Below are 12,811 nucleotides of genomic sequence, written 5' to 3'. Positions count from 1 at the left end.
GGGTCTGCCTGCACCATTCTCTCTCCCAGGTGGTTGTTTCAGAGGCCAGGTGGCTGGGCTCCAGGGGGAAGGAGGGCAGGGTCCAGGGTGGTGGCAAAACGACTGGAGTGCATCAGGGTGGGCTGCCCCAGGAGCCATGGGGAGGCCAGATGCCTGGGTCAACTGGTCCAGCGTACTAACCTTTGGCAAGAGCCCCAGGTTGCCAAGTGCCTGTGCTCCTATAATAATAATAACGTTGGGATTTGTTAAGTGCTTACTATGTGCAGAGCAATGTTCTAAGCGCTGGGGGAGATACAGGGTAATCAGGTTGTCCCACAAGAGGCTCACAGTCTTAATCCCCATTTTATAGATGAGGTAACTGAGGCACAGAGAAGTTAAGTGACTTGCCCACAGTCACACAGCTGACAAGTGGCAGAGCCAGGATTCGAATCCATGACCTCTGACTCCCAAGCCCGTGCTCTTTGGCAGTCCCTTCCTACCATCCTGAAGTGCCTGGCTGTCCCTGACTGTGCTGACTTGTTGCTAGTCCAGGTGGTAATGACTGCTGGGGACAGCAGGACCGCACAGCTCACACAAACACACAAACCACGCGCTGACACAGCCCAGACATTCTGAATCGAGCAGCCCCTGCCCTCTGGCAGTTAATATACCAACCAGACAAGACAGAAAAACATTGACTTTTTTTGACGCTCGTAGGTTAGGTTCAGAGATTCAGGTTTGCTGACGCACGGGCTGACAGGAAGCCACAGCTACGCAGTGTTCCCTTCTGGAGGTGTGACCCAAGAAAGTCTGATTCAGAATGCTAATTAGCCGGCTTAATTGTCTCCTTCCACTCACCCGGATCCCACCGGCCCAGCCTCTTGTTGACCGATAGAGAGGTCTCCAGGGAACAGACTCTAATAGTTAATGGATCCCACGCATTACAGAGATTAAAGATTAGCCCTGGCCCCTGCCCTCCCGGACTGAAACTCTTCTGTTTGGGTTTGTCCTCTCCCAGGAGAGGCTGCTGTCTTGTCTGAGAGAATCTGACCCCAGGTCTGTGCCTTTGCCGGTGCCCAAACTGGTTCTTTCTGAGCCCTAAACACCCTGAGAATCTGGAGCAGCCGGCCCGATCTTGACCCATAATAGCCCTGATTAAGTGCTTACCGTGGGCAGGGCTGCAGGCTGAGCACTAGGAAACATAGGGGCACAGATGCAAGGGACCCAGAGAAAGCCTTCAGCTACTGCCTCCTATCTCCCTGGCACCATCCACTGTCCAACTGAGAGGGGAGGAGTGGCAACCACCCTCTTGGGTGAAGTGGGGAGCAAGGGCAGGACTCTTCGAGTGGGGCTTGGAAAGGGTGTGTCCAGCAAAGGAGAGGGCTCAGGGCAAGGAAAAGGGTGAGATAGGGGTAAGGACACAGGGAGAGATAAGGAGAGGCGAGGGTCTTACCCCCCCTCCTTCATCACCTCTGCTGCTCACGGTCCTTCCTCCGGCAGTCCCTGCCTACTGAGTGCAGAGTGTTATGTATGCCGGATGCCTGTTGTGTGCAGAGAACTGAGCTGGGCCCAAACCGTGTACAGAGGGCTGTGCCAGGCACATACTGTGTGCCAAGCACAGTCCTGACATTTCAGAGAGCTCAATAAAAGTAAAAGCCCTTGAGGAGTATACAATATAGGACTGGGGTGATGGTAGAAGCAGCAGCAGCTGACAGTAGAGGCCGGAAGCCAGAGGTAACCACAGGTGCCTGGCATCACAGCTGAGAAAGGAGATGTTTCTGAGCCTCGGGGCTGGGCAGGGAGGGGATCTGAGCGGAAGAGGGAGCCCAGATTGCTGAAGGTCAGTGGGGGTGGGAACAAACCTTTCAGCTTGGAATTGACCCGTTTGGCTTCTGAGGCTCAGAGGTGCATCCTTTCTAAGTGGAGGGAGGCCAAAGTTAGAGGTCTGCAGTCTGAGAGGCTGGTGAGAATGGAGTCTATGAGCCTGCCCCTCAGGCTCCTGGCCACAGCTGGGCCACAGCCAGCCCTCTGTCCTGGCTGCCACTGCTTGGCCCTAAGTCAGAGGAACAAGGGCCAGTGGGATCAGCAGCCCCAGTAACCTCTGCTGCCCTGCCTCCTCAGAACACAAACAGGTCAGGAAACATCACGGCTGTGACTCAGTTCTGGCACCTTGTTCCCCCAGCCAGCAATCACTCAGACTGTTTTCCCCCGAGATCCAGGAGGACAAACAAGGTGCTCAGTCAGACCCAAAGGGAGGGCAAGGGGTGGATCAGGGGCGGGTGGTGAACCCTGGCCAGGCGCTGTCCTCGACAGTGTGGGGCCCCTGGGAAGTGGAATTCCTGGACATGCCGTTTCCTTGTTATGATTCTGGTCTGGCAGGCAGGCAGGTAGGCAGGAAGGTAGTCTCAAGGGGACAGATGGCAGAAGGGTAGGTTAGTGCCCAGGGACTGAGGAGGCCCCACCCCAACCCCAGTTCTCTCAGCTGCTGTCCCCTCTGCCAACCTAGGGCCCAGGGGGAATGAAGGAAACACGAGGCAGACCCACAGCCAAGCCCAAAAGACCCCCAGCAACCAGAAGGGGCTTCGCTCATGACTGCAAGTGACCTATCCTAACAATCATACTATTCTTAGTAATAGTCATAAATAATATTACTGCTACTACCACCATCCTCACCCGCTTTGGCCACTCGCAGCTAGGAAGGGGAAAATGGGTGGACTGGGGAGAAGTACTCCCCCCAATCCTCAGATCAGAGAGCAGGTGTGCCCCATCCAGCTCAGGAGGGTAGGTCCCCATGGGCAGACTTGGCCCCAGAGACTAGAGACCAGAACCTTGGGTCCAGGTGCCAGGTACCCAGATCTGGCCGCTTGGAGGGATCCAATCAGCAAGTGCCAGCCCAGGGACTTCCAGGTGAATTGTAGGTGGCTCGGACACAGAGGGAGGAGGGAACCATGCCCTAGTTGGAGAGTAAACCCTCTCAAACTCCACTGGGACAAACCAGGCCCCAGTCATCCCATCCTCCTCCTTCCTCCAGGCTCGCAGGGGTTCTAGGGGACACTGGATCAGGGACTTCACCCTAGGAACATATGCCCCAGTTCCAGAATCTCTCTGCTGCCGGCCCAGATGGGCCAACATGGCTCTCACGGGAGACCACATGCCCCCAAACTCGATGGGGCAGAGAAGGCCCCTCAGAGGGAGCAGCACGAAATCCAACCGCACAAACAGCTGGCGCCTGGAAAGCACGAATGTCTGCAGTGGCTGAAGCTAGGGTTGCGGGGGCTGGGGTCGTGGACTCCCACTCTTCCCTCTCCTACATGCCAGGCAAGTCCAGAGTATGAGGACTGAGATGACCGTCAGCCCCAGCTTGACGTTTCCCCGAGAGATGGGACTCGAACCCCTTTCTGTCCTACCTTGGAAGGGAAAAAGCATCAGCAGGACAGCCTTCGGTTTACAAACATTGCTGAACGTTTATTTGTCACCGGAGAGGGGGTGGGGCCTGGACAGGACCCCCACCCCACCCTTACTGCACGGAACACCATGTCCCTTCTTCCTGGCCCAAAAATTCTCAGCTTGTCTCCCTGGGGCTTTCAGTGCCCGAGTCAGATCCCGGCCCTGGTCTGGCAGTGGGGGCCTGTGACCATCACTGGTCTCCAGCCTCGACCAGCGTGGCCTGATCAAGCTGTGCCCCCAAAATCCCCACCCGGATAGCCCCCATTACCAGCCCAGGGTCTGGCTTCCCACCTGCTGGCCCCGTTCCTCGGCAGCCATCTGGCTGGCCCGCCCCCTCTGCCCAGGGAACAGAAGGAGAGAGAGCAGTTCTGCTCTCAGCCAGCCCTCGCCAGGCCCCGAAGGGCGGGCCGCTGGCCAGCAGCAGGGGACACAGGCCTGGCCGAGCAGGTGGTAGCGATGGTGGAGAAGGTGGGCAGGGGGTGAGGTTCAGAATTCACAGTTTATAAGTCCTAAAAGTGCAATGGAGGCAGGGCCATGGGTAGACCCAGGGGAGGGGGAGAAAACTGGGACCCTGGGGGTTGGGAAGAGTTAAGGACCCAGGTTGCTCCAGAGAGCCTGGTTACTCTTGGAGCTGCTGCCACTTCTTTCCAGGTCCCAGAAGGCAGCGTGGTGAAGATGGGTCGATTTTGTGATGGGTTTGGAACTGGGGGGAGAAAGGTGTGAGGGGACATGTCTGTGTTTGTGGGAGGTTGGTGTGTATGTGTGTGGGGGGAAACAGCTACCAGTCCTGCTGAGCTGTGAATGGAGATGGAGGGTGGGGGCGGGGGTGAAGAAATCCTTGCCTCAACTCTGCCCATCCCTGTGGCAGCCATACTAGAGGGCCAGACATGAAAAATGCAGAAACCTATGACAGGAACCAAAGGGATTGAGGAAAAAGTCTCCCCTCCTGGGGTGGCAAGTGGGAGGGGGGTAAGAGGGCAAGAAGGTCACTTCCCCACTGCGCCTCCAGCTCTGGAGTGTCAGGAAGTAGGGAGCTGCCCCCTAACCCCACACACCCCAACCCCAAGTCCATCAGAGGCTCCAAGCCCCCAGCCCAGAGCAGGCTCAGGCTCTGGGCCCACTCTTTCCTCTGCTCCTGAAAAATGGGAAACGGAGAGAGCGGACCCCTGGGACTCAGCTGGGAGACGGGTGGGTCCGTGTCAGGTCATGTAGCGTGTGATGGCGCGGAGGGCGTAGAGCAGCGCGGCCTGCATGCGGGCCTCCAGCAGCAGCAGATTCACGTGGACCTGGCGGGGAAGGCAGTCCGTCAGTCGCTCAGTGGCACCGCTCCCTCTCCCCTAGCCACTGGGCCGAAGCACCGCTCCCGTGGAGTCCCGCTCACTTCCCCCTCCCATGCCAAGCTGCCGCTCCCCTGGGCTCCCACGCCCCACCCCATTCTGGGCCCCAGCCAGTCATGACCACCCCCCGGCCCCACCTTCTCTGAATGGCGAAAGTGGGTCCAGCAGTGGCTGTACATGCTTCTGGATGTCCTCTCAGGGTAGCAGGCCACCGTCTTGATGTACAGCTTGAGGCTCCGCTCCAGCAGCTGGTTCACCTCGCTATAGTCGTAGTCGTCATACCTGAGCATGGGGCAAGGGGGTGTCACCCTCCCAGGCCCACGTCCGCTGAGCGTGGCCCATGTCTCACCCCACCTCCCTGGCAACGCCCAGCCTCATGGCTTCTTGGCTCAGAACCCACTGCCAGGGTCACGCTCTGTATGGATGCGGCCTCACCCACTCTGCCTGAGACGTCTGTTCCAAAGGCTGTGTAGGGCCTGGACACCCATCAGAGCCCCAGGGCAAGGAAGAACCAGAGCTGTGGATGGGTGGGGTTTTCATCTTGGGGTTGGGCAGTGCCAGTCAGTGGTCTCCCACCTGCCATCATGCAGAGGGGAGGCCAGCACACGGAGGAGGAGGAGAAGGAGAGGAGGGCCCGGGCAGCCTGCAGGAGGGGCGAGGAGCCGGGGCAAGAACGCACCTGATGCCGAAGACGCAGTGGATGTAGTTCCAGATGGCCCTGCGAAGCACGGAGGTGTCAACGCCGCGGTGCGTGGCCAGGGTGTTGTAGGTCAGACTGCACACAGCCTGGAACTTCTCATCCAGCAGCTGGCCCACCTCCGGGTTCAGCCGGCTGATCAGGGAGTAGCCATGATCCTCCCAGCTGTAGTCCTGGCGGGAACGGGGGCTGGTGAGTCAGGCTGGGGCCACCGCCAAGAGCTCCAGGGGCCCAAAACGAGTCCCAAGCCCATGGAGGGGAAACGGACTCAGACTGGCCACCCTCCCTCATTGCCCATGCTGTTCCCCACCACCCTCCGCTGGGGTGCAGCGGTAGGAGGAGGGAAAGGCGGTGACAGACCCGGGCCCCACCGCAGCGCAGCTCCCCCTCTCTCCTGCTCAGCCCTCTCAAGCCAGCCGGACCCCTAGGGCTAGGTCCCCATGAGTCAGACAGGTGGATACCTGAGCTCGGAAGGTTGGTGGAGTCTGCTCCCCTCGTCGAGTGAAGTCCTGGTATTCAAATTTTGGGTCTTCCACAAAGCCCAGCATGTCCGGGGGCAAGGAGGGTTGCATCAGGTCAGCTAGGGGCCAAAGCAGAGCTGCATTCTAGTGACCAGTCAGTCTCTTCCACTCCCAGATACAGATACCAACCCCCTAACATCCATCTCCTCAGGATCCTCCAGAGCTTGTCCCGGTCGTCCGGGACGAGGCCTTCGCAGTTGGGGACAGAATGGGGCTCCCCTTCCCCAAGCCAGGAGAGGTCTTCCCCCAGCCCCTGAGGGAGTAACCAGCTGGGTGCCTATAGGACAGGGTTGACCCAAGCCCCCCTCTGGCCTCAGCTCCAGTACCTGAGGGGCTGACCAACAGGCTCTCGGTCTTCTCCAGCTCGAAAGAGTTCTCCATCTCCTCTTGGGAGGCTACCCTCTCCTTCACCCCTCGGCCCTCCTGCAGCTGCTTCATGCGCTCCATCAGCGCCTCTACCTCATGGACTGCGTCACAGTCTTGCACCTGTGAAAACCCACGACACGTTAGCCCCTGTCAGAGCACAGTGCAGTGAGGCCCAAGAGGCAGTCTACCCCAACTCTCCTGGCCAACTGGCCCTTACGGCTTGCTCTCCCCTCATCCTTCCAGGCCAGCCCACCCCTCTGGTTCACTCACCCTGCCGCTGTCCAAATCATCCCGGCTGTGTGGGCTGTCCTGACCGCTGTGAGATGGGGAGTCCTGGGAAGTCGGGGTGCCGGCCAGGTCACGTTCTGGCAGGATGCCACAGCCGAAGACAAAGGAGGCGAGGGCGTGGTGGTGTGTGAGCAGGACCAGGGCCTGGGTCAGCTCTGCCAGTGACCAGCTGTGCTCCCCAGGCTTCAGCAGGGCCTGTGGTACAGCCCGTCAGGACACAGCGTGGCCCCCCGGCCACTCACCCCCTCCCTAGGCTGGGGCGCAAACAACTGAGACACGGCCCAGGCTGCTGATTTACCCACCCCCTCCCTGGACTTGGGCTCTCAGACCCCAGCCTGCCCCTCCACGGCCCAGAGGGACCTGCAGAAGGGCTGTGTCCTGGGCTGGGCTGAGCCCTGGGGCCGGGGTAGTGGAGGGCAGTGGGTTTCCCTCCACATACCCTCCCCAGATCAATCTGCCACCCACCTCGATGTGTCCGCAGGTAAGCAGCCAGGGCCGGTGGGCCAGCAGCTTGTTGACCTCGCTGAGCCCGCGTAGTTTCTCGGGGGCCCGGTGGACACCTCGGAGCCATGCCGGGTCCCCTCCCACACGGAGGAACTCAGCCGTGTGGAAGCCAACCAGGTAGGAGCATCGGTGTCTGGCCGCGGCCTGGTGTGGAAGTGGGGATAGGCCCCGCTCGAATTAGTTCCTGCTCCCTCCTTGTGCTCAGTAACCCCAGCGGAAGGCCTCTGCTCATATAGCCTTACCGCTGGACGGGGCAGTCCCCCCGGCCACCCTCTGCTGACTGTGCAGGTAAGAGGAAGAGCGGGGGCATTTCTGTGGGGCGGCCCTCCCAAAGCACTGCCCCACCCACAGCGATTCACTCAGTGGCCCTAGTGTGGGAGGCAGCAGGAAGTGAAGGTCCTTGTGCTCCAGGGGGGAAATCCTGGCCCAGAGGGAATCGCTGACTTTCCCAAAGTCACCCAGCAAGTCTGGGACCTCAGTCCTGAACCCAGGGCTCCTCATTCCCTGCCCATTCAAGAAGAACAAAGGCCGGGGACAGAGCAGCTTCCGGCCCAGGCAGAGGTCTGGTCGTACCATGATGGCGATGTAATGCCTCCAGTGGCAGGGCAGGGCCCCATCCATGCGCAGCAACAGGTCCTGCATCTTCCAGAAGCTACTCCGGTAGTGCGGATGCAGCCCCATGACCATGGCGATGTTGGCGGGCCCGGCCCCGGCCCCCAAGGCTGGCTCTTCACAGCTGCCGGATCCTCCTTGCAGGACCTGGGGGTGAAGCCAGGCTCAGGTCACGGACACCACCCCCACCCCGACCCACTTGGAGACTGAGGGTCTCTGCCACTGCCACCGCCACAGTCTGCTTAGGGTGGCGAGGTGCAGGCCTCAGGCCTCAGCCCTCTGGCCGGACCCACAGCTCGGATCCCTTAGCCCTAAGCCCCGCGGCCGGATCTGCAGCTCAGATCCCGCCCTCGGCTCTGCTCCGAGGCAGAAGAGCCAGAGACCTGGCTATGAAGGGCTCCCCCTCCGTGCCCAACCACCAGCTGCCCCACCCCTGAATAGCAGCTCCGCCCTAGAGGGCTTGGGGGGCAACCAACAGGACAGTAAAATGAGGGCAGATAAGGGGTCTATGAGACTAAGTCCCCCAACTCTCCCCCAGCTCTGAGATTCACAAGTAGCCTCCCTAAGTCCCTGCCAGTCCTGAGTTCTGACGGACCAGGCTTAGGGGCATGGGGCCCCTTCCATCCCTCACCAACTCCACTGTGGAAGGCAGCGGGAGGAGCAGGCCCTACAGCTGTTGGTGGCCCCTCAATTACCCCCACCTTTAATATGCAGAGACAGACACAGCCATCTCAGAGCCCCAGAAGTATAGGGCCAGTAGGGCAGCGGGAGAGGTGGATCAGAATGGGCAGGGGCGGGACACACGTCAAGACCAGGCAGGATTAGGCCTTTTGAGGTTGGGGGTGGGGATAGGGAGGGGGTGCCGAGGAACTGGCTATGTGGGGACACGGCCCCTCTCTGGCCTGGATGCCTCAACTGACTGATCGTCTTTCAATCGATCAATGGGAGCTACTGAGTGGGGAGCAGAAGCAAGGTTCACAATCCCTGTCCTCCAGGAACCTGCACTTTAGCTGGGGCACAGTCTCAGGGCTCAGTCCGCTGTGCGCAATGGCAAGAGTGAGGGCCCCTCTGGCTTCAGCGCAACGGCAGCTGAGGGCAGAGCAAGAACTGGGGGTCTTTGATGCTTTGGGGAGCCCCGCTCACCTCCTCCGCGGGAATGAAGACACTGGGCCCCCAGGACAGCTGCCGGGAGGGGCCCCTTCCCACCTCCTACAAGGAAAGATCCCATTAACACCATCAGCCCTAGCCTGTCCCCAATACAGAGGCCTGAATGTGGTCCCCGGACCAGAGGTATGTCCCAGTCCCTCCATCCCCTGTTCCCCCTCCCCAGGCCCTCTGTTCCCCTGCTCATCTTTTATCATAACCCAGGTCCTCCATCCCCATTCCCCCTCACCAGTGTCCCAGCACCTCTAACCTCATCTCTCTTTAGTGTCCCAACATTCCCGCCAGCCTGGCACTAAGTACCCCAATCCAAGGCACACCCACAGCACTTATGTACATATCTGCAATTTATTTATTTACTTTAATGTCTGTGTCCCCCTCTAGACTGTAAGCTCATTGGGGGCAGGAGATATGTCTTTTTTTTGTTACACTGTACTCTCCCAAGCACTTAGTACAGTGCTTTGCACAAAGTAAGCACTCAATAAATACAACTGAATGAATGACTATCTGGCTTTCCTGGATCCTCTACCACCTTTTCCCTTGCCGGGATGGTGGGGCAGGAGTGAAGTCTCGGGGAGGGGAAACGTGGGGTTCCCTGCATCCCTGCTCCTGGCCTCTCTCCCAGTTCCTAGCTTCACTGGGAGCATGGAACAGACACCCATGATCAATGCCATTCTGGGCCATCACTTTGGCAAGTCAACCAGAATGTGGCTCCCTGGCAGAAACAGGGCTGCACAGGGTTCTGGCAACAGGAGCCAACAGCAATCAGCCATGCTGGGTCACTGGGGGAGAGTCAGGGGTGTGGGATGGCCCATGCTGGATCACGAGGGGGAGTCAGAGATGGAGAGGGGAGAGTCAGGGTGTTGGATGGTCTGCCCTGGATCACTGGGGGAAAGGTCAAGAGTGTGGGTTGGCCCATGCTGGGTCATGAGGGAGAGTCAGGGATAATAATAATAATAATAATAATAATGATGGTATTTATTAAGCACTTACTGGGTGCCAGGCACTGTTCTAAGTGCTGGGGTAGATACAAGGTAATCAGGTTGTCCCATGTGGGGCTCACAGTTTTCATTCTCATTTTACAGATGAGGTAACTGAGGCACAGAGAAGATAAGTGACTTGCCCAAAGTCACGAAGCAGATAAGTGGTCGAGTCGGGATTAGAACCCACGACCCCTGACTCCCAAGCCCGTGCTCTTTCCACTAAACTACGAGAGAGGAGAGTCAGGGTGTTGGATGGGTTCCTCCAAAGGATTTGGTGCCCCTGGGGTAGGGAAAGTCCCAGTCTGAGAGGGCTAAGGGTCTTCTCTGGTAGCACTGCCAATGGTTCCATCAGCTCCAGAATACAATTTGGTTACTGGACCAATTCTTATGTACTTATGGAGACCAGGGTCAGGCAATGAGGGGCTCAGGGGTCCCCCGCCCCCTCGGTGAAGTCCCAGGGTCTGATTTGTCCTCTAGCTCTCGGAGAAACGGCGTTCCTCCTAGGTAGCTTCACCCCCACCCCCCAACTCCCCAGAAATCATCCTGCTCCAGCCCTGCCCTGACCCCACTCGTCCTTCCCAACTCTCCAACACCAGGCACCATGGCCGGCCATCCAGCCCGCTCATCATCTGGACCTGCGGCTCTCCAGCTAGTGGTAATCCCCCCCTTCCGAACGCCCTCCCCTGCCCTTGTTCACATCGCCCCCCCCTTCCCTTCCCCTCAGCACTGTGCTCATTTGTGTATATTATTTATTACCCTATTTATTTTGTTAATGAGGTGTATAGCTCCTTGATTCTATTTATCTTGATTATGTTATCTTGTTTTTGTTTTGTTCTCTTTTGCTTTGCTGCATGTCTCCCCGGTTTAGATGGTGAGCCCGTCACTGGGCAGGGATGGTCTCTATCTGTTGCCGAATTGTCCACTCCAAGCGCTTAGTCCAGTGCTCTGCACATAGTAAGCACTCAATAAATACTATCGAATGAATGGGCAGGGATGGTCTCTGTTGCCGAATTGAATACTCCAAGCGCTTAGTCCAGTGCTCTGCACACAGTAAGCACTCCATAAATACTATTGAATGAATGGGCAGGGATGATCTCTATCTGCTGCCGAATTGTCCATTCCAAGCGCTTAGTCCAGTGCTCTGCACATAGTAAGCACTCCATAAATACTACTGAATGAATGGGCAGGGATGATCTCTATCTGCTGCCGAATTGTCCATTCCAAGCGCTTAGTCCAGTGCTCTGCACATAGTAAGCGCTCCATAAATACTATTGAATGAATGAATGGGCAGGGATGATCTCTGTCTGTTGCCGAATTGTCCACTCCAAGCGCTTAGTCCAGTGCTCTGCACATTAAGCGCTCCATAAATACTACTGAATGAACGAATGAATCCTTCCCCTTCTTCGCCCCTCTGCCAGGGCCACCCCTTCCAGGAAACCTTCCGGGCTAACCCCTGCTGCCCTCTGACGCCAGTCCCTCTCCCCGGTCCATCGCCGGGAGGGACTTCCCAAGGGGCCCGGGCATGTCCCAACTTGCGAGAGGGGCCGGGGTCGAGAGACACCCGGAGGAGGAGGAGGAAGAGGAGGAGATCCGCCCCCCCGCCCCGGTTGGTTGATGCAACCCGGTTCTCGGATTACCCCGGCTGCTCTCGACCCCGGGGGGCGCGGCCCGGTCCGACGGGGGCCAGACAAGTGCGGGGCGGCGGAGAGCAGCCCCTGCCCGTGCCGGACACTCACCTCCCCGGGCCCGGCGGCGCCGCACTGGGCGCAGGGGAGGAAGGACTGGCTGTCGGTGCAGCCGTCGGGATCGGCGACGATCATGGTGGGAGGCGGGCGGCGGCGCACAGCCCCGCTCCGCAGCGAGCCCGGAGCTTCGCGGGAGGTGTGCGGGGCTCGGGAGCGGAGACTAGGGTGTTGGGGGGCTGCAGCTCGGTCGAGGGGGTGTCGAGGCTCCGGAACGATTGGAGAGATCCCGGGCTCCGATCCTGCGGGCTCCGATCCTCCGAGCTCCGGTCCTCCGGCAGCTCTCCTGCATCTCCCGGCCCGACCGGCTCTGACACCAGCAACAGCTGCTCTTCGGAGCCGCACGTCCCTCCCTCCCGTGACCTTTGACTCGAAGCTTTGGCCAACGGGCGCCGAGAAGGACGCGGACCTCTGGGAGTTGTAGTTCGGCCGGGGGTGGGAGGGGAAGGCCAACTTCTACCAGAGGAATTGCGAAGTAACTGCAGAGCGATAACAGTCTAGGCTCGATCGTCATTTCCCCTCGCATGATGAAATGGCACTTTCTGGAGTTTGGACTACCGTGCAGTCCCCTGCGTTCAAATAAGCTCCCCGAGAAAAGAGTCCTCGGCTTTTAGTAGGCTCTGGAGAAGTCCTAGAAAACCGTGGAAGCTTGCGGAAAAACAGGGGCCTCTGCCCGGAAAAACCTGTCTGAGTTTTAGAGCTCCCTGGAAGATCTTTCTGGAAAAAAAACCCTGCTTAGTCGGGTAACATTTTTCTGGAATAAATCCCGACTTCCTGTGCCTAAACCCTTAGGCCAGAAAGTTCTTTAGGTCCAATTAAATAACTCCTGCTGAAATTTCAATCCTTTGCTTCTCGTTCCTTCATAAGAGAAATGGGTTGCAGGGTGCCTCCACCCTCTTCTTCAGCCCCACATTACCTGAAGAAAGGGAATATAAGATCTCTGCTTTTTACTCTTCTGGCTTGATGATATGGAATTCAGATTTAAGAGGAGGAAGAGCAGCATGGCTCAGTGGAAAGAGCTTGGGCTTGAGAGTCATAGCTCATGGGTTCGATCCTGGCTCTGCCGCTTGTCAGCTATGTGACTTGGGCAAGTCACTTAACTTCTCTGTGCCTCAGTTACCTCATCTGTAAAATGGGGATTTGACTGTGAGCCTCGTGTGGGACAACCTGATTA

The 12,811-nt window shown here is 58.4% G+C and overlaps 1 protein-coding gene across 2 annotated transcripts; it reads right to left on the bottom strand.

Moving 5' to 3' along the window:
- Positions 1 to 3,418: 3,418 nt before the first annotated feature.
- On the bottom strand, positions 3,419 to 12,571 carry SESN2 (sestrin 2). Of its 2 annotated transcripts, XM_029081334.2 has the most exons (10): positions 11,632 to 12,571; positions 8,895 to 8,960; positions 7,713 to 7,898; positions 7,101 to 7,283; positions 6,618 to 6,830; positions 6,308 to 6,467; positions 5,922 to 6,040; positions 5,443 to 5,633; positions 4,901 to 5,045; positions 3,419 to 4,712 (listed from the first exon to the last, which is right to left on the bottom strand). In XM_029081334.2, the coding sequence occupies exons 1-10, from the start codon at positions 11,713 to 11,715 to the stop codon at positions 4,626 to 4,628; spliced, it is 1,434 nt and encodes a 477-aa protein (XP_028937167.1). In that variant the 5' UTR covers positions 11,716 to 12,571; the 3' UTR covers positions 3,419 to 4,625. The 2 variants fall into 2 exon arrangements, with proteins under 2 accessions (XP_028937167.1, XP_028937168.1); XM_029081335.2 differs by lacking the exon at positions 8,895 to 8,960 and having other exon boundaries at positions 11,632 to 12,570.
- Positions 12,572 to 12,811: the final 240 nt, after the last annotated feature.

Source organism: Ornithorhynchus anatinus, chromosome 16, assembly GCF_004115215.2.
Source record: "Ornithorhynchus anatinus isolate Pmale09 chromosome 16, mOrnAna1.pri.v4, whole genome shotgun sequence".
Taxonomy (NCBI): domain Eukaryota; kingdom Metazoa; phylum Chordata; class Mammalia; order Monotremata; family Ornithorhynchidae; genus Ornithorhynchus; species Ornithorhynchus anatinus.
The sequence above is the reverse complement of the archived record's forward strand: the minus strand, read 5'-3'. Positions and strand labels throughout refer to the sequence as shown.

Excerpts from the sequence above, each read along its gene's own strand:
- SESN2 (XM_029081334.2), bottom strand. The coding sequence starts at position 11,715 with ATGATCGTCGCCGATCCCGACGGCTGCACCGACAGCCAGTCCTTCCTC. Across the intron at positions 8,961-11,631 it reads GCGCCGCCGGGCCCGGGGAG|GAGGTGGGAAGGGGCCCCTC; the intron begins GTGAGTGTCCGG and ends CTTTCCTTGTAG. Across the intron at positions 5,046-5,442 it reads CACTGCGTCTTCGGCATCAG|GTATGACGACTACGACTATA; the intron begins GTGCGTTCTTGC and ends CCCCATGCTCAG.